We start from the raw sequence: 22,599 nt of genomic DNA, 5'->3' as shown, positions 1-22,599 counted from the left end.
AGACCACAGAATGAAGTTAACTTATTGAAAGGGAAGGACCATTCCTATTATTTTAGCTTAATTTTTAAATGTAAAAAACTTGTTGATATCTCATTGTTTGTTTCCATAAGTACTTCAGTTTTAATTACAATTGGAATGTTTTATTGCAGAAATGGATAGGCCAGTTTAATTTTATAGTGTGAATGGTAGGTTATTTCTCAAGTTTAAGGTTATATGTGTGACAAAGGAAAAATCTCCTTAATTTATTAAAAATGCAACCATAATAATGTTGTTAAAGATTAAATTAATTGTTACATTCGCCTAAATAGCCAAATGAACATGATCCAAGGTGCTTATTCAGTGTCGGTAGTTTCTGATATGTTAGAAGCTTGCAAACTATATTACTACTAATTCAAACTGTAGGTTTTATCATTATAAATCAAATGTTTACGATGTGAAGTTTACTTGTAATAGGACAGGGTAGCATTATTTTGTGCCTCATAATTTTTCTTACAAACAAAACTAATTGTTTGGTTTTATAAATATTAACATGTTTCTTACAATTATTAATTTATACCATTGATTCAATTTTACACTCTTAATATTTGATATATATATATGTTATGTTATATTTAAATACTTTGTAGCTTATTTAGGTTTCTTTTATTCCTCAGGTTTTGCATGCAATACTACCTATATGTTTGAAAATCGCATTTAATTATATTTTGCTCAATCATTATTTTGCTATCGTGAATACAACTTGCTGATGTTGGTAAAACCACCAATATGTGATTTAGAGATCATGTGATATTTTCTTGTCCTTTTTTCATTATTTTAAATATGTAGAAAAATATAACAAATTGAATAAAAATTATTTTTATTAATTAATATACTAGTTCTAAATTATCCTCTCTTTACAATCTTACTTGTAGTTAACTGGATGTATTATGTACTTAAACTTATCTATTTATCTATACTATTATAACATTGATGTGGTGTCTGTCTGGGCAGCTGTCACGACTAAAATACTAAACCGATACTGCCAAAATTAAGCTCAAAGATGTCATAGGCCTGTTCACTTCCCTGAGTTCCTCTCGGGCTACGCCCCTTGGATGTTCAAAGTTTTGAGGAGGTTTAAAAAAAAAATAATTATTGGTCCCCATATTTAAAATTCGAAGCATGATAAAATTCACATTGTTTACCTTTGCGTTGACATTTAAACTTTATGATAGATTATTTATTTTAGATCAATTTCAATTATTATGAAACAGATTGTTCTTCCCCGTTATAAAGCACGGGTACAGCCGCTAAAAAGTGGGAGAGGTCTTAAATTAAAGGTCTTGACCCCAGGGACACGGGAAAAATAGCAGAATTCCCATAAAGTTACCAGAAAACGAGATATAACGTAAAATTCGTTCTTCATAAGAATAGCATTAGAAGCCATTAACAGCAGTAAATACTGCTGAATTTTGTTTACTTCCTTCAATACAGCTGATCATGATATATCATTAAGCCAGTGGGTAATATTACAATTCGATTACTCATTTTCCAGTCAATTCTGCAATGTAATGTATACTATATAAAACTAGGGATAACGTTACCTATAATAATCAAGACTTTTTAGTTACGTCTTAGAAAGTTAAAATCAATTGTTTTGTAGAGCAATTTGTAAACTTGTGTATAGGAGATTGCTCAAATCAAAGGAACTAAACTTAGAATGGCTGAAAAATAATTAAGGGTTTCTTCTGATTTGAATGTTATTGGTGTGTTGAAGGAATGTTTGACATGAAATAACCACATTGACTAAAAAATAAACGGTTAAAGATTAAATGGAAAACTTCTGTTTTGTTAGGATTTCAAAACATATGTTAATGAGATTTCAAAACATATATTAAAGATTTATTCTACACTTTTTTGTATATTTACTAACATTTATATTTGATAATTATTGTAGGGTTTAATCAATATTTTTTATGAAGTGGAATAACCTCAATGGCCACTCTTAGAAAACAACCTGGGAATAAAGATGAAATAGGTTCCTCTGTACAGGTATTTGATCATTAAGTAAGTACTATGACAAGTTCCAATGGGCGGAAAAAACAATATTGTTTGTAGGGAATTTTAACCAGGTACTGCCTGTTGCTCCAAGGAAAAAGTTTTCAAATAATGCCTAGCATGCACGGTAGTAAAGGGAGCATCCATTCATAACAGTTAACAGTAAAACTTAGAGGTAGTTTCTGTTTCTTAAAACTAATCAAAAATATGCATGTCGAAGATGTAAGTCTGAAGTATGTCTGAAAAGTAATTTTGTGATTGGTTTCGATTACTGGGTAATGGAACCCTAACCAGTCACAAAATAGTAAGTAATCAGTGGTTGATTAAGCCCTTTTTTGATAGAATATGTAAAGTAAATCGCAAGGAATACCACCACATAAACTTACACTAGGCTAATAGTAGTTTTTTTTAAATGTTGATCAGAAACAAATCTAGGGTTAAGTTTTGTCAAGTGGATGCCTTTACTTTACACTAATTTTATTAAACCATTACAAAAGGAGCATAAACTTAGAAATAATAACTGGGTCGGGTGCTAATTTAGCGGATTTGATCAAAAACTCAGGGTATCTCAACACCTCTTTATTTGCCTTTTCATATCTGACAAACACAATTTCCAATATTTCAATATCATCATTAACTAAAAGACCAAATCTACCTAAGTAAACCAATATTTATTCACAAACATGCTTACTGCCTTTAGCAGGGTCAAACCTATGGATTCATTCAAATTATTTATTGAAAATAACATCAACAAAACCAAACAAAGACAAACAACAAACTGTTTTTCACACAAAAGATATGTTGTACAAAAGAAATCTATCCTGACAAATAGTTATTTGATTCTGAGTTTATATATTACTGTACGATAATTTGTTTTACATTTGAGCTTTTTAGGGACCTATGTCCCTACAAGCCACTAGTTTAATCATATTCACTCATTTTGGGAAAATCCGTTATGGCTTGCTGAATTACTGATGGTTTATTTCCTGATTTATTTTTGTGTTAACATTCAACATAAAAAAATGGACTAATTGATAAAACAGTTTTAGTTCCATATGATCTTTTAAAACTTTAAAAAAACTACTATGGTGTTGGTATTTTTATAAAATAGACCAACAGTATAGTTTAATTCCTGTGTGAAAAACTCTTATTGCTAGTAAATTAATTTTTCACAATAACAGTATATACTGCACTATACTACGATGATTATATCAAGACGAACCCCTTCTCCAATTTGTTTATATTTCATTACTTTAAAGTAAAACATCTTACATAACTTTACAGAAAAAGAATGTAGAGTATCGTAAATAGCATCAAATGATTGTGGCCTCCGAGTCATAGAGTCACACTTAATTTGTTTGTCACACGATCCAGTATTGATCCCATTAACATTCTGATGCAATCAAAGTCAAGTTTTCGACGCAGGTCATCTAATTGTTGACCTAGGGTCAGAAGCTAAATAGTTGTAAAAGTTTCTTTCAATTCACCAATTCCAAATTAGAACAATGCATTTATTGAATTTTGGAATAATCAGTACACATACTGATTATAAATGGTTCTACCATATTTTTTATAATAAAAAATGTGTTTGAATTAGGACATAACGAGGGATGGGTTAAATAATATTTAAAACATGGGAGTAATTTATTGACAGTAAACCACATGATCTGTGCTTTTTAATCTTTTTATTTACGTAGTTTTTTTTTTCAAAACATTTTAACATATTTACATGACACAAGTAATCTTATCAACAAACATAGTAAGGAAATCCCTTCATACCGTCAATAAGCAGGTTTTTTAGAGGGGTCTCAAACTGGGAATGGCTGTGTTATTAGAGGTGTAGGTATAAGGGAAATCATTCCATAAGTAACAAAAGCAGCATAGATAAAACATACTCCCTTAGTAGATTTGTCATCCTTATGGTAACAGGCTGATCCAATACACATTATGAATTGTACTGTACTGATGTACTGATACTGTGGTGATGACAAGTCCACAAATAGATCGAGTACCGTACACCTGTGAGAGCATTCCTCAGTCTACATTGAGGGTATTTACTGTTTCAAAGAATAGTTGTTGAATGTATGCTTACCTTTGAATATTTGCAAATTAAAAACTGTTCCTCTTGTAGTTAGCTAATTTGATGACCATTATCAAACCATTTGAGCTCCAGGGTAATAATTTATTTAATACCTATGTTACTTTCTCCCCCTAGGCCTACATAGTATCTGGAGAAAGTATTGTTTTCGTAAACATTTTCGAGTTTGAGTTTTGACAGGATATATCCGTTTTGGGCCCCCCCTGAACCCAAAATAGTGTTTTTCAGAGTGATGTCCGTGTGAGTTTATGTCGATGTTACAGAGCAACAGACCACACTTGTCCAATTTGATGAAATTTGGTACGTAGGTACTAATCTATTATATCTCCGGGCGTGTTTTCATTTTTTCCAAATTTTTATTTTTATTTTTAATGATGATTTTTCCATAAAAACCCATAAAATAACAAAATATTCTATTTTAGGAGAAAACCCTGTTTTGATTAAAATTTATGTGTTACGGACCTTATAATTCTAAACAAAAATAGTGCAACCCCTCATTGCTGTAACAATTACGGTTCAAAAGTGATTGCAACTTTTGTGATTTATCCCTACAGAATATCATAGTAACTCCCACTGCTTACCTATGATGAAGGCTGTTTACAAGCTTATGGGAGAAAGTATGTGTCAGTTTGCTGATACGGTCTATTAAATTTTATTATTCCCTGATACAAACACAAAAAATTAAAATTGTCACAAAAAAGTGGGTTACTGTAGTATTAAATACACGCTGTTAAGTTTCCATGTACCACGTTTTCATAGCTTACAGACGCAAATTCCTTCCATAGAATAATATAAATTCAAATTTATTTTAAAAATTGATATCTTACTACACATGGTGGTCTGCTGTAGAACAAAGAATAGTAGACATAACATTTTACAAGTTTGTTTAAACCTAGTTATGATTATTGGTATAAAGATTTTTTCTTATGATTTTAATAGCAAGTTTTATGGCTGTCAAAGATATTAAATATGGCACTTGGTTTTCCGAATAGAATTTCTTCCAAAATTGCTAAACTTGTTTAGGAATCGTGAGGACCTCTTGAACCAATTAGTATGCACTTAAAATTTTGATATTGTATATTTTTCCAAATAATAGGAGATAGTTTTCTTATATATTTTAACTTTTTCTTTATAGACTTCCTTTGGCTGATTTTCATTGTCTCGAGAAAAAATAAGCGTTTCAAATATTACAAGTAAAGTCTTTTTTTAAAAGAAAACTATTTGCACAGAAAACACTGATACAGTATAATCTCCTCGATAACAAGAGTTATGGGGATTATAAAATAAGACCTGTTATCAAGGTTGACATCTTACCGAGGTTTGCAATAACGTGTTATGAGGGGTAAATCAAATCAATTGGAGATTTGAAAATGCTACTTTTTAACAGGGGAAATTTGTTAACGAGGTTCTATATTAAAATAAACAGAAAATTTAAAATATAAATGTTATAAATTCACATTTGTAGCCTGTGTTAGATAAAAAAAATGTTGATGCCACATAAAACAAAAACAACCAACATTAAATCTAATTACTGATTTAAAAAAATATATGCCGTATCAGATAAATAGTAAAAAAATGTGGTTGGGAAAGTTTTATTTTTATAATATCAGTTAACATAAGAATGATTTTTTTAGAGACAATAATTGTCTCTGATACTGACTTTTGGTAAAAAAAAATTATTCTTATGTTAACTGATATTATAGAAATAAAACTTTTCCAACCAGATTTTTTTACTATTTATCTGATACGGCATATATTTTTTTAATTATTAAAATTATATTAACTATAAAATTATAAAAATATTAATTATTAATTAATAAAAAACATTGGTTGGTAAATTTCTAAGCTTGCATAAAAGAGCTGTAACCAACACCAAACAACCTAATAACCTTTAACTTTTAATGTAGCATCTAGCAAAGACATTACAATGACTAACTTATGGCCTTCTATCAAAAATCTTCAAATATGTAATCAAAATACAGTATATTGATTCCCACATTTCCAAAATTAGCATATTTTTGTTAAATTAATTGTAAACAGATAAAGTATTTTCTTGTTTGAACTTATGGTTCATTTGTATTTCAGTATACATAATGAGTTTTATTTATTTACTGGCCGTGAGCGCAGATATGCTTATCTTGAAGATCTACAGCGCAGTATTGTGGAAGGCCCGACCTGCCACTGCCATATATATATCACAGTGATCTTGTGATCACCTCAAAACTCTGTGATGGTTCCGTCACTCAACATTGTTGTGGTGCTTCTCGTCTCAGCTTCGGCGGAAACTTTCGACAACAACTTTGGTCAAGTTGTGTTCTCCCATGTGGTAGGTAAAATTTGAATTAAATAACCTTTTTTCTTTATTTTATTTGTGTTTTTACACTATGGCATTTTTAAATGATTTTTGTATGGGAAGGTTCCAAACCTTGGTCTGAGATAAATTTGTATAGAACAACTTTATTTCCTAATTTGATTTTAAAGTAAGATGTAAAGTAATTTATTTATTTTAATTTTACTTTTACTTATTTTATTTATGGGGGGATTTATGGGGTGAAAATTGATTTTTCCCATTTTTGACCCTATACAAACTCAAAATTTCATCATTTCTCTCCAAACCATTTTGTAGAGCTTAAAAAAAGAAATACTTGTGTATATTGAAGTGTTGTTCTATGCCCAACAATTACAGAGATAATAAAAACAAATGTAAATTAAAAATTCCCATGTTATTCTAACTGTTGTAGTTTGCTTGTTTATGGATCTATTTTAACCAAGTTTTTAAACTTTGATTATTTAATACTAAGCTATCAACATTGCAATATAAAAATACACCTCAATACGTTCCCTGTAGCAGCATACCTAACTACTCAACTAAATTAATGTTAAGTTACTTAAATAGGAAATAAGTCTGACAATTTTTAGGGGATATTTTAGTATAAATCCAACCAGGTAAATGGAAATTCACTAGGAATTTCAATCCTTCATTTTTTTCAGCAGGTTTGCTGTGGCAGGGTATTTTATACCTTTTTTTAAACGTTTATCTGTTAGAACATGTTATTTTGAAAAATTAGTGAAGCCCCTCTAAAGTTAGTAACTAAATAGTTGTATTCTATGAATGAGATTTTATTTCTAAAAGATCCTTTACTTTCAGCTATTTCGACATGGAAGTAGAATGCCACTGGAATTCTACCCAAATGATCCTTATAAAGACTCTTCAAACTGGCCTTTCAAAGTTGCTCAACTAACAGATGTGAGTAACTGTGGTGTTTTTGAATTTTAAGAACAATGTTTTAGGAAAATTATACACAAATTATGAGTTTACTATACGTCCATTGCCTAAAATAATGGTCTAAAGCATTCATCCAACATTGATCATATTGTACCTAGTTTGTGAGAGAAACAAAATTTGCAAAGTATGTACCGGTATGTTAAAAATAAAACCGTGTTGGTGTTTATACCTCTCAAAGAGATATATTCATTCACTTAAGGATACAATATCTTTCTTGAGATATGATGCGCATAAGATTACAAACAAATTGTTTTTGGCAAATCCAATGTTTTGATCAGCAAGAATAAAATCCATCTTAACTGTGTTATACCCTTTTGCCAGTACAACAGTAGGATCCATGTGAAACAAATCTCTCTAAACTGGAACGTTTGGTAACTTCAAATGCCTCATGATTGTTGTAGCGAACACCATTAACCTAGTTTCTGGAGTAAGTTTTTTTTGTTTTTTTTTTTTTTTGTCCTAAGACGCTAGGCACGAGCCTGGGATGGTTTTTCACATTACTTAAGTCTAGACCTAGGGGTTGCAGCATTATCACCAGATCAAATCCATTGGCGATTTGGCGGGATTTGAACCCGGGACCCCAGGGACTGAAGTCCCGTGCTCTAACCACTACACCAGCTCGCTCCCCAGTTTCTTGAGTAAAGTGAAGCAAGTAAATCTTAATTTCACAGACCCTCAATAGTTAGGAGGGAAGACTTCTTACAAGTGTCAGGGAGGTCCAAAAATTTAAGATTCGTATTGAATATTACATTTTTGGACCTCCCTAACCTTTTTCCCTTAACCCTTTTCCCTAACCCTTTTCCCTAACCCTTTTCCTCCAAACCTAACCTTTAAGTACCTACCGAAAGTTGCTTCTATAACACCAATTTGTAACAGATGGGCAAAAAGCAAGAGTTTGAGTTGGGACAGTGGCTGCGACGTAGATACGACTCGTTTATCAGTGACTTTTACAATCCAGAGGAGGTCTACGTTCAGAGCACGGACGTTGACCGTACATTGATGAGTGCAGAGTGTCTAATGGGAGGTCTATATCACTCCAACAAGACTGTACATAGTTGGGAACCAGTACCTATACATACGGTGCCTGGTCCCAGTGACTGTGTAAGTATATGAAAAAGTATGTGAAGGAAAAAGTATATACTTTATTTAAGCTGCTAACAGTATTTCGAACATATAACAGTTTTAAACATTTGAATCATCTTATAGTCAACCCATTGGTGACCTGGACTTAGTACCAAAGTCAAGTTAGATATATAAGGTTGGTAGAACCGTGGACTTTTAATAGCTCAAATGTGTTTTAAACATAAATAGAGAAAGAAATCTAAATAATATAGGTTTTATTGTATTTTAATTATGTATGGACAGTTTCATACACCTTATAAAACATATCTTTCCGATTTTATCGAAAAATTGTTTAGCTAAATTATGAGATAGTTTTTCACAGTACGGTGGGAAATTCTTAAAAAATTCAACAGAAGTGCATAAAATTCGTACTCTATTATAGAAAATTAAATAATTAAAATATAATAACAAACAAAACAACCTATATCCTTGGTCGAAACTGGCACAAATGCTACCTCCAGATAGTTCAACCTACCTCCACAGTATGTATTTGACAACATTCAAGTAAATGAAGTGAATGATCAGGTCTTAGTTTTTCAAGAATTTATGAATCCTTCAACCATAACTCACAGTTTTAAAGCTATATTTTGTTGATTTTCAAGCTTTAAAATACCATTTAATATCAAATTGTTTTGGACATTCAGAAAACATGCAACAAACGGTTTAATATTTGTAAATACAAAATTAATTTGTAATTTTCCTACTTTACATTCATGTAAACATTTACAAATTCAGAGAATAAATAAAAATGCATAAACATAATTAATAAACATTTCACAAGCACATATCCTATTTTCTTTTACAGTAAACCAATTAAACATAAGATATTGATGGGATCAAAAGAATAGTCCCAATAATAAATTGCAATAACTTGTGCAATGCCATTCATGTACACAAAAAATATGTTTCTTGAATAAAGTGAATTTGAATCTTGAATCTAGTGGGTAGAGTTAAACAAATGATTATGCTTATTATCCACTAAGACATGTTTATCACTTGTCCCTGCTAACAAGCATGAAATGCTGGTTTGGCATGTATTGTTTACTTACTAGATCATTAATATTAGGCGATTAGTTCCCCCAATTCAACTGTAACTTAGTTTTTCTGTTTAAAACCTGAAACAAGCTGTTTAATATAATATTTCCATCTACATAGATGGATTTCTATGGCTATTTAATAGTATCACTGTCCAGTTTTGACATTGTATGTCATGTGAATTAAATGTTTTCTCTAATGATTAAGATTTTCAATATGAATTGATTTTTTGTTGCTATACTATGTTTACATCCATAACCAGGGGTATTTTTTAAAACCACTGGGTTTAGTAAATAAAATACTCATTGACATAGTAATAGCCTCTCTGATCCAAGTGGTGATGATTAAATTAATTGAAAATTAGTTTAATTTCATAAAAAAGCACAAAAACAATAGTTTAAAAGATACAAATTGTTATAAAGTGTTAAGAGTATATAATATTAGCTATTATCACCCTCATGAAGTAATTTAGTAACATATAAAAACAGTTTGCAAACAAATATGGTGTTCCTTAAAAACTCAATTAATTAAACAAATTTGTTTTTGTGAAACATAATTGTTAGTGAATATCAAATTTTGTTGATCGTTGTTTTCAAATACTCCTCCTAATATCCAAATGTATATGTTATTTCTTTTAAATTTCAAAAAATAACATTAACTTATCCTATATTTTTTTTTAGTTACTTATATGTTTTCTTACAATTACTTCATGATCTAACAACGGATTTATTTCTATAATGTTAGATGCTGGCAGCCACTGCGACGTGCCCTTGTCCTGCTTACAACATGGAGGTCGACAGAGTGCGCAACCTTCCTGAGGTTCAAGCCCTGGAGAACAAGTTCCAAGATATGTATGACTACGTGTCCAACCACACCGGCAACCAAGTGAGGGACTTTGGAGGCGCGATCAAAATCTACGACGCACTCTCCATAGAGGTTGGGTTTTGCTACATTTGGTTGCTTAAAGCATTGACTATAACGCATAATAGAGCGGCATTTATACAAAACAATACAAAAACAAAATCAACGAGTTTGGCTATATTGGTGCACAATTTTTTTAAACTTTGAGGGCTACTTATTCTCTTTGATTGAAAATGTAACGTTTGAAGCAATTGACAATTCAACACAAGGACAATTTTTTGACACCTAAAACAATGAAGTTAACCTAATACTTAAAGACAAGTTAAAGATAAACTACATGTTTTGTGGCGACAGCCACATCCTCAGGTTTATCCTCTTCTCAGATTCGTCATAAACTAAAATAAAATACATAGAACACACGTAAAAGACATCACATTTAATTGATCGAACGTCGCGGTGCGTGCACGCATTTGGTCCGGCCGGCGGCGACTCTGAGAAGAGGATAAACCTGAGGATGTGGCTGTCGCCATGAAACATGTAGTTTATCTACCAACATCGAACAAGGATATTACAAGGTAACGAAACAATTGTACAGTATTAATATAAAACGATATCCAGAAGTAGGACGATGAATTCTGACAAGTTAAAGATTGAATAGTTTCCAAATGACAAGACAGTTAAGATTGTGTTGTTCAAGAGACTAGACAGAACTAAGCTTATATAGCGATGGCCTTTGTTGTTTTAATCTTAATTGCAAATCTTCATGAGAAGTTAACTATTTGCAATTGTGTTGGAACTGTAACTTAAGGTTAGATTGTTTTAGAAGAAGATGATATCAAATCAGTTCATCATTTTATATAAGTTCTTCAAATGTAAATTTAATTGAAGAGAATTTCCAAAGTTGGGTATTGATTTTAGTGTTTTTTTATATTTACTCCTAAGATAAAAAAATATTTGATCAAAAATATGTTTTCTAAAAGAAAACAGATAAATTACAAGGCTATTACAAGGCTAACTATTTCTTGAGCAATTAACTTATCCCCTGTACAACATTTATCGGTATAGTCCAGGATCTGAAGGGGGTTGAGCATGCATGAAAAGGGTGACGCAATTTTATTTCTGATTGTTGTTATAGGCACTATAGTGATCACGAAAACGCATGTCGTCGCCCCCCAGCGTGGTCGACAACCCGGGGGGGAGGGGGGCAATATGGCGGGGGGCGCCGTTTACTAAAACGCCTATAACTCGAGAACTATTCTAGGTAGAACATTGCAATAAACGTCAATTTACTCAAAAAATTATGATCTTTAAAAATGTTAATGTAGTGAAATTCGTATCTTTGATGGTTTTTTAGTTATTTTATATTGAAGCTAAAAATCAATATGGGGTTATGGGGTTAAAATAGGTTTTTCCCATTTTTGACCCTAATAACCAAACAAATTGCAATTTATTTCTTAACCCATTTTGTAGAGCTTAAAAAAAGAAATAATTTAGTATAGCAAAGGGCTGTTGTATGCCCAACGGTTGTGGATATAGTAAAAAAAAACTTAAATTCAAAATGTCCATGTTATTCTTACGGAGAATCAAAAAAAACTGTTGTAGTTTGCTTATATATGGATATATTATAATCAAATTTGGCAATTTTGTTTATTTCATACTAAGCTATCAACATTTCAATATAAAACTCACCTCAATACCTTCCCTGTAGCAGCAAACCTAGGTACTCATTATAATTCATTTTATTTAAATAGGAAATAAAGCTGACAGTTTTCAGGGAATTATTTGAGTATAATATAATATTGAGTCTGCAGGTTTACTGCGGCAGGGGTACTTTTTAAAGCAACCGAAATTACAAGTACCAAGAGACACCTTTTTAGGATAAACATAGCTTTTATGTTTGTAGATCTATGAATAAAAAAAATTGATGAAAAATCAGGAAAAAATTATAGGAAGAACTGTTCTTTACTTAAGGTCCGTGAAGTTGGCGTACCCATATTAGCGTATCCACTTTTGATCATACCAATCGTTAGTTCATCGTTAGTTCTAAAAAAATAAAAAAGTTATAGCCGATAATAAGTGGGTACGCTAACTTCACACTTCCGGGTTCTAGCACGCGCCGTTTTCTGATGAGAAATGTTTACATCTATATATCAATCGTTAGTTCTTCGTTAGTCCTCGACAGTTCCCAAATTTTTTCGTTAGTTCTCAAAAAATAAAAAAGTTACGAGGCATACAAAGTGGGTACGCTAACTTCACAATTGTACAATTTCCAGCGGGCACAGTTTTTTGACTATAAATGCCTATATCTATATACCAATCGTTAGTTCTTCGTTAGTTCTCGATAGTTCTCCAATATTTACGTTAGTTCTCAAAAAATAAAAAAAGTTACAAAGCATACAAAGTGGGTACGCCAACTTCACAATTATAGAATTTCCATCGGGAACAGTTTTTTTTTACTATAAATGCCTGTATCTATATACCAATCGTTAGTTCTTCGTTAGTTCTCGATAGTTCTCCAATATTTAAGTTAGTTCTCAAAAAATAAAAATGTTACGAAGCATACAAAGTGAGTACGCTGACTTCAAAATTATAAAATTTCCAGCGGGCACCGTTTTCTGACTAAAAACGCTTATATCTATATACCAATTTTTAGTTCTTCGTTATTTCTTGTTAGTTCCCCAATATTATAGCTTGTTCTTAAAAATTAAAAAGCCAATAAGGTCTTAAACATGGTTATGCCAACCTCACACCCAAATCATTCCTAGCGTGCACCCTTGTCTGACTAAAAGTGCCTATATCTTAATATTAATCGTAAGTACTTAATAGCTCACCGATTTATTTTGTTAGTTCTAAAAAAATTTAAAAATTGCACCTGATGAGTTGAAGCCGAATAAGGACGCTAATTTCACACCTACAGAAATTCTAGCGTGCAACTGCATCTGATGAAAAAAATCTTTTTATTATTATTTTTTATTAGCTATGCTGTTATTGTTATGTTTTCCACTCGTTTTGTTGCTTGCCGCTGTCATTTTTGCCATCTTTTTGCCGTTTCTCCTTTTTGTTTTCCTTATTAACTAATTCATTTACATTGTTTTCAGTAAACTATTGCATAACTAGGCTAGTGTAGTAAGCAAGTATTCTATGTTATTTCATGTATAATTGTACCAAATATTAAAATGGAGCTATCCGTTGGAATGCAAAATAAAATAAAATAAAATAAATATCAATCGTTACATCTAGATAGTTCTCCAGGATTTTCTTTAGTTCTAATAAATAAAACAAAGTTATGGCTGATAAAGTGGTTATATTAATGATACTTCCGATTTCTAGCGCGTCCTGTCATATGAAGAAAAACGCCTATATCTATTTACCAGTCGTTATCTCTGCTCGATAGTTATACAATTTTTTTTGTCACTAATAAATAAATAAATAAATAAATAGACGTATAGCCCATAATGAATAGATAAACTAATTTAACACTTCTGATTTCCAGCGCGCACCTTCATTCGACGAAAAATGCTTACAGTATACTACTATACAAAATAAATAGATTAGAGTCATTTTCAACTGTTAAGCCGTGTCAAGCGCCATTTCAAGTTCTTCCGTCAACAAAATAAGCTGTCTCCAGACATGCGCCACTCCCAAAACACGACATATTTGCCGTTCGACGATCTAACGAGTAAAACATCTACACACATGTGTTGTTTTCCCAAAAACTGTTCGTTTCGGGAATTGCAAAGATATTCGTTCACTTTGATGTGTGCAAAAATACCGGCAATGAACGGAAAACACGAGGACGAGCATTTGCTGCCATTTGCTACTTGCGAGCGTAGGTACAGTCTGGAGCCGGCTATAGGCATGGAACTTGAATAAAACCCCCTTTTTGCAAATCATTAAACTAAATTTTAATTAATTATTTTATTATAAAAAATTTATCATAAGATAAAAATATTTATTCTCCGTATATATTAATAATCTAACACATTTAATTTTAAACGTATTTCTAAACTGTTTAAGAACGATGCTATGAATGTTTGAAAGAATAGTTGAGTGTACATTTTTGAGAACTATCCAGAGCTAACGAAGAACTAAATATTGGTATATAGATATAGGCATTTATAGTAAGAAAACTGTGTCCACTGGAAATTCTATAGTTGTAAAGTTAGAGTGCCCACTTTGTATTCCTTATAACCTTTTTGTTTTTAGAGATCTAACATCAATATTAGAAAACTATCGAGAACTAACGAAGAACTAACGATTGATATATAGATATAGGCATTTATAGTCAAAAAACTGTGCCCGCTGGAAATTGTACAATTGTGAAGTTAGCGTACCCACTTTGTATGCCTCGTAACTTTTTTATTTTTTGAAAACTAACGAAAAAATGTAGGAACTGTCGAGGACTAACGAAGAACTAACGATTGATAAATAGATGTAAACATTTCTCATCAGAAAACGGCGCGCGCTAGAACCCGGAAGTGTGAAGTTAGCGTACCCACTTATTATCGGCTATAACTTTTTTATTTTTTGAGAACTAACGATGAACTAACGATTGGTATGATCAAAAGTGGATACGCTAATATGGGTACGCCAACTTCACGGACCTTAAGTAAAGAACAGTTCTTCCTATAATTTTTTCCTGATTTTTCATCAATTTTTTTTATTCATAGATCTACAAACATAAAAGCTATGTTTATCCTAAAAAGGTGTCTCTTGGTACTTGTAATTTCGGTTGCTTTAAAAAGTACCCCTGCCGCAGTAAACCTGCAGACTCAATATTATATTATACTCAAATAATTCCCTGAAAACTGTCAGCTTTATTTCCTATTTAAATAAAATGAATTATAATGAGTACCTAGGTTTGCTGCTACAGGGAAGGTATTGAGGTGAGTTTTATATTGAAATGTTGATAGCTTAGTATGAAATAAACAAAATTGCCAAATTTGATTATAATATATCCATATATAAGCAAACTACAACAGTTTTTTTTGATTCTCCGTAAGAATAACATGGACATTTTGAATTTAAGTTTTTTTTTACTATATCCACAACCGTTGGGCATACAACAGCCCTTTGCTATACTAAATTATTTCTTTTTTTAAGCTCTACAAAATGGGTTAAGAAATAAATTGCAATTTGTTTGGTTATTAGGGTCAAAAATGGGAAAAACCTATTTTAACCCCATAACCCCATATTGATTTTTAGCTTCAATATAAAATAACTAAAAAACCATCAAAGATACGAATTTCACTACATTAACATTTTTAAAGATCATAATTTTTTGAGTAAATTGACGTTTATTGCAATGTTCTACCTAGAATAGTTCTCGAGTTATAGGCGTTTTAGTAAACGGCGCCCCCCGCCATATTGCCCCCCTCCCCCCCGGGTTGTCGACCACGCTGGGGGGCGACGACATGCGTTTTCGTGATCACTATAGTGCCTATAACAACAATCAGAAATAAAATTGCGTCACCCTTTTCATGCATGCTCAACCCCCTTCAGGTCCTGGACTAGTACCTATCATAAACAAAAATAACCTAAAATCCTTTTAATTGGAAATTATAGTCAAAATCAATCAAATACCAACTATTCACTAGAGACTATTTGCAGAGTCAAGAAAGTGAATTCTAACCACTGAGCTACCCAAGGTGGTACATTTATTTGTTTTTCTGTTTTTAGGAGGAATACAACAAGACTATTCCAGAATGGGCCCGTTCTATTTATCCAGAACCCATCAGGACGGCTGGGTTGTACAGCTTTGTCCTGCCTACTTGGACCACAAAACTTCAGAAGTTTAAAATAGGTTGGTGCAAAATAATAATGGTAATTTAATAAATAATAATTTGCATACAGTTTTCTCAAAAAGGATACCGGTAACAGAGTAAGTTTTAAACCATTTACCTATTTCTCTTTATGGAAGAAAAGAAAATTTATATAAAAATGTATTTCTTAAATATAAATTTGTAAAACACAATGTACCGTGGTGTGTATCTTTAAAGAAAAATGATATTAGAAGCAAATTAAAGCACTCATAATATTTTTCTAAAAAATCAAATTTGTTGTATTATCTTAAAACATATATTTTTTACTACCACATTGTACATGTGTTAAGCAATCAAAAAATTCACAGCAGGACAAAGTGCTATAAAGCTTTTGCACTAGAATGATAAAAAATTGGCTTTTACGATCCGGAAGACTACCTATTTTAGATAGTCTTAACTAGTCGGCTGTCCAGCTGTACTGGCTGGGGTCTTGGATAAGCTTACATTGGTTGTCCTTGTTACAGTACCTCTGTATTGCTAAACATAAAAACACTCTATCACAGGGAAGGCCAGCAGCACTGGCCAAATCTTTATTTTCACACAATATGTTCACGTTTTGATGGGTAATGATAGTCGTTTATCCAGCCATTTATTATATAAATATGCTATGTCAATATCAGACTCACAAAGTAATAAGGTCCCAGAGAAAATAAAATAAAAATAACATTATTTGTATCTTTTTCTTAACCAATACAAACAGGGTAATGGGCCAAACTAGTTGTAGGCATAAAAACGTAGCTTATTTCTAAGAATCAAGACACTAAGCATTGGGGGAGTAAAAAATATTGTCTTGGAAAAATCTTTTAGAGTTCTCTTAAATAAGCTGAAATTTAAAGCTCTTAATGAGGCTGGGAGTTTATTGAAAACCTGAATCTGCTTGTAATGATGGCTATTAATTGATTTATTGCCTAAATTGATGTAATTTAGATTCCACTTATTTCTGGTATTGTATTTATGTATTGAAGATCTGTCCATAAAAATGAGAGTTGGTTTTCCTGTGTGCTGAGTAGAGATACTTTGAAACTAAAATAACTTCAAGCTGGTAGAATGAAACCACAACATGATTGCTGGAAAAACAGCCAGTGGTACAAGTGACATGAGCGGCAAGGAAAGTTGGTGTTAAGCCTTTTCCGCACTGTTAATGTAAAAAACACGTCTTTAGCAGCAACTAACCAACTGAGAGCAAAGAGGTTAAAATTCTTAAAATAAAAGCCTCTAATTTATCGTTACAGAAACTAACCAACTGAGAGCAAAGAGGTTAAAATTCTTAAAATAAAAGCCTCTAATTTATCGTTACAGAGTATTTAAAGTTGAATTTCAATTCAAACTCTGATACTAGCTACATTAGGATGTTTAGTACAGCGTGTTATGGTTTCCAGGACCCCTTCTCAAGGAGATGGTGGGACATTTCCAAGCAAAGCGCAGTGGATCCTTGTCACCAGATCGGAAGGTTTGGTTCTACTCCGCTCATGATGCAACCATTTCAGCTTTCCTCAACACTCTCAAAGTCTTTGATATTCACTTCCCTCCTTTCTCAGCCTGTGTTATTGTGGAACTGCGAAAAAAGAGTGAAGAATATTTTGTCACGGTAAGGAATAGTTTGATACATTTCAATTTCAAATTCATTAACTTATCAAACCACCAAAGCTTATTATTATTTATAATGTCCGTGTTTTGTAAGGGAAATTACACTGAAGAGAAAAATTTGATTTTTAAATCTGTTGTATAAAAAGCAACACATTATTGTATACTAAGCTATTAATATTTTACAAAAAAACCCTCATTAATAGTTTCCTTGTAGCAGCAAACTTAGGTACTCGTTAAATGTAATGTTAATAAACAGTTTACTCTTTCATAATCATCTATAATTAATATAGGACGTACAGCAATATATTTTTTTTAAGTTATTCAGCTTTTGGTATTTTATTTTCCCAGTTGGTCTACCGTAACAGCACAGTCAGTGAGCCCCAGCTGTTGCCTATCAAGACCTGCAGCACTCTGTGTCCTCTAGACCAGTTTATCGGGCTGGTACACCCTCTGCTGCCTGACGACTGGGTTCAGGAGTGCCAACTGGTTGAGGAATTGACAGTAACTTATCTCTGGCTTTTTGGTGAGTAACACAAACACTCAAACAGTTACAATATTCTAACTTAACACTTTTAAGTGTGTGCTCTATGTTTATTTGGAAGTCGGAGCTAAATAGAGGAGTCCCAGCTTCACTAATAATTAGGTAATGCTGGTGTAAATAATTAGGTAAATACCCCCACTGTAGCAAACCTGCAGACCTTTTCATTTATCCAATTGGATTTTTACTAAAATAAAAATAGTTCCTTAAATATGCCAGATGAATTACCTATTTAAATAATTAGGTTCAAACAGTACAGTAGAACTGCTTTAATCCGAATCCCCGTAATCCAAACGCCTCATTGCTGTACTCTATACACAGTACAGTAGTTCTTTATTGTTTACTATACCTATTTATTCATATACACACCGTAATTGTTTCTATTAATGTACAGTACTGTTTTTTACCTTAATTACGTCCTCTTACTCATGTACCTCCTCTAGGGTGGATTTCTTCAGATCCTCGTCAAGAATATCAACTAATTATCACTCATATCGAGGTTGTCAAAATATTTATTACGAACAAAGACTGTTTAAATAGAACATAAAATTTAAAAATTTAACTACGACTGTGGCCTCAGATGTGCACTACATGATTGACACGTACGGACTGCCCTGTTCAAACTGACATGTCCTGTTTAAACAATGTTCTTTTGTTTGTTCGTGATAAACGTTTTGACGACCTCAATATGAGTGATAACTACAGTAGTTAATATTCTTGAGAAGGGTCTGAAGAAGGCGACATTTTCGCCGTAAGGATCGTAATCCACCCTAGTGGAGGTAAAGGAGTCACAAGACGTAATTAAGGTGAATTAGCTTATTATTTAATAAATTTGCCGAATTTGATCGAAACAAGCTATATAAAAATAACATACAAGCAAACTTTTGTACAACAGTTTGGTTTCTCTCCATAACAATTGTATTAGAATTATAAATGTAGTTTTTTTTTTCCTCAGTCACCCTTTATTGTACAACCCTTCTTTACAATACTTAATAATGAATAACACTTCTGAGTAAAAAACAAGCTACTATCAAAATGATTGATGATATCTATACTATTATATAAAAATCTAATGGTGTCTGTATGTGTATTACTAATAGGTGCAAAAACTACTGAACCAACTGGGCTTAAATTTTACAAAAATATAGTTACCATACCAAGGACCATTATAGGACTATTCACATTTCGATACTGACCGTAGGCTTTGCCCCTTTGGCTTTACAAGTTCTGAGGTGAACATTTTAAAAGTAAATATTGATTGGTCTCCATGACTGCGATGAGAACACTAACAATGTTTGTTTACATTTGCTTTGACACTTAAATGTAAACAAGAAGAACTGCTAAACTGCATATTTCAAAATTTCAGACAGCTGACACAAAGAAATTAAATATAGTATTTTCCATAACTATGAGCCAGGTTTATTTTAATCTAACCTTTTATTATGGATTATTTTATTTTATTAACTATGTAAATGATTATAACGAAAATTCCATAACCGTTGCTGTATTAACTCCGGCTCTGCTTTGGATTTTTTTAAAGCGTCTAAGTTATGAAAATAATGTTATTAATAATTATGATATGATTGTTATAATTATGATATGTTTTCATGGAAACAGTATGGAAACAATGTATAGATGTTTTGTATGAATTTGGAGGCTACTTTGAATAAATTCTAACTGCTTATTAACATGTGTTAGATTAACTTAACATAACTTGCACATCACATTGTTTTTCCTATGCATATTTAGGTAAATTAAGTTATTGTGTTTTGCTAAACTTATGCTTAAATTAAACTAAAGAATATCATTAATAACTAAATTGTACGTCGTTGATATATGTTTTCTAAAATCTGTTGTATATGTGTAATTATATTTAATTATCAAATGGTAATACAAAATACTCTTATTTTATCTTAACATAGCTTTCAGTTCACATTTACTTTATTTGATACATTTATTTTGTGTGTTTTTCCACACCACTGACTAAATTAAACAAAGGAAAATATCATAAAACTAAGCAGTACACAGTGTTCTTATGTTTTTAAAATCAATGAAATATCTGTTACTATGTTTACTTAATGGTAAGTGTGAAAATGTAAAGGCAATGGACGATGGAACTGATTAAAAGAACTGGTTTTTATATCAAGTAGTTTGTTGATATTTTTTTAGAGTAGAATCAGAGATGCAATGAAACATATACTGTATTTGCTATTACATTTTTAGTCCTTGATGCTTTAATAATCATATTACTTTTGTCTGCTGTCGTTAATGCTAAATTATTTGTTAAAATTTTTTTATAGTAACTATAGATATTTTTTCTTTAATATTTCAAAAGACTGTATTGATAAGGCACAGCAATATTTCTTAATTTTTTAACAGCTGACTTAGTTTTTCTAATGATTTATTGTGAGTGAAGAAACTGAAGATGGAAGGATTTGTGATTTATTATAAGGAAGAGTGAAATTTAATAATTAGTATTTATTTTAGCAACTTCAAAATTGAAATTTAAAATGTCTATAATAAATTAAAAGATATGTAATTAAGGGAGATGAAGGTAAATCATGTATGTCAAAGTTTCATTCGAAGATTTGGTCAGTTTTTTCTAATATCAGCCTACACAAGATTTAAAATTAATCAAAACCAAAATGGTGGTATCCACTACTTACCAGATTTAAAAGTCATAACTTAAACATTTCTATTAAGGCTATAAAAGTTGAATTTTGTTTCTAAAAGTGTTGGCGGATGTGTAACTATTATATGCAACAGATGTAAAGATTAAAAGGTTTATATTTTGTGTCCTCTTCCCGTTGCAAAGCACGGGTACAACAGCTAGTTTACCATAAATCTTTACAAATTCTTACACTAACTGTAATATTTTAGTGTTTTCCAAGAATAATTCAATTTAAAAAGTAATACTTTATGCTATAATTTCATAAACTTATGAGTATTTGTAAAATTTATTGATACAACAAAAAGAATAATAACACACACCATACCACATAATTGTAAATGTTTGTTACAGCAATTGCAGCTGTGATTGTCTTTCTGATCTTGGTTACAACTCTTCTGATTGTTTACTGCAAAAAGAGGAAATGCTCCGGAACCTATCTGACAATGCCCTACCCTTACCAAGGCGGAGGTGTCAAAAACAACCCTTATCTTCATCAGGCTTTTACTTATAATTTGCCTAAGTAAAATCACACAGTCACAATATAATGTATTGTACGGATATGAATTAAGTTAAAATCCACTTCAAATCAATTTTTTTCTGATATTGAAAATGTTGTTGTAAAAATCATAATATCTTAACTTGACTAGTTAACTGTGATAAATTTCTTTACTTTTGAGGCCTGAACAAAAAGGTCTCTCTTTTCTAAAACTAAAATAATAACATAGGAAACTCCCTCTCATTTAGATGCATTTTTGTCTTTAAATGGTTCGGATGGCTACATTCGACATTAATTGGCATTTGACTTGAGGACTTGCATGTACACACATTGCTTTTGTCATTAACCACAGAAACAAAGAATCCGAACCCTGTTATCTGAATAAATCTGAAGTATCAAGTTGGGTACCTATTGTATATTTGATTTGATAAAATCAGTTTATTTACTTTTCGCACATTATGAGTGGTCTTGAAATTAAATGTATCCACATCCATTTTGGTTTAAGCTTTTGATGCTTTCAGATTTGTTTTCCTAAGGTGTCAAAGTGAGAGTGAGTTTTCTTGTTTTTAGTCATAGGTTACAGGGTCTAATTTAGTCTTAAGGAAAATACATTTTCACTCTGTTGTTAGTCATATTTTATTTATTTAACAATTCTTTTATAATAAAATGTCAAAAGTTGTTTTCTTTACTGTTTCGAACCACAAAACCCAGTTAACAAGTTGACTCTGGCTATTTTAATACCAGTATTATGGTATTATAATGATTAAGTAAGTATTAGTTTAATATCTCAGAGACCATTTGGAAAAAGAACAACACTATTTTGTAAAATAATTTAAACATTTAATTAATATAAATATACAAAATACAATTTAATTTACATGAATGGACGGAACACTTAAATTTTAGTACACTTGTTGTAATATAGGTAAGTGCACTTGGTTTAAAAAATAATCAAAGACAAAACATATTGATTAAAAATACATTTATCAAAATTTGAATAGTGGAATAATGAAAATATTTTTAGAAAACAATTTAATATAACATACAAA

The 22,599-nt window shown here is 31.3% G+C and overlaps 1 protein-coding gene across 1 annotated transcript; it reads left to right on the top strand.

Moving 5' to 3' along the window:
• Positions 1-6,291: 6,291 nt before the first annotated feature.
• On the top strand, positions 6,292-21,641 carry LOC128990547 (prostatic acid phosphatase-like). The gene is made up of 8 exons (XM_054412956.1): positions 6,292-6,458; positions 7,281-7,379; positions 8,295-8,519; positions 10,320-10,511; positions 16,116-16,239; positions 17,638-17,846; positions 18,194-18,368; positions 21,406-21,641. Exons 1-8 carry the CDS (start codon positions 6,363-6,365, stop codon positions 21,576-21,578), a joined length of 1,293 nt encoding a protein of 430 aa, XP_054268931.1. The 5' UTR covers positions 6,292-6,362; the 3' UTR covers positions 21,579-21,641.
• Positions 21,642-22,599: the final 958 nt, after the last annotated feature.

This window comes from Macrosteles quadrilineatus, unplaced genomic scaffold, assembly GCF_028750875.1.
Source record: "Macrosteles quadrilineatus isolate MER2022 unplaced genomic scaffold, UCM_ALF_1.0 Scaffold_3__2_contigs__length_128488019, whole genome shotgun sequence".
Lineage (NCBI taxonomy): Eukaryota > Metazoa > Arthropoda > Insecta > Hemiptera > Cicadellidae > Macrosteles > Macrosteles quadrilineatus.
Note: the sequence above shows the minus strand (reverse complement) of the source record. Positions and strands in the feature narration are given on the sequence as shown.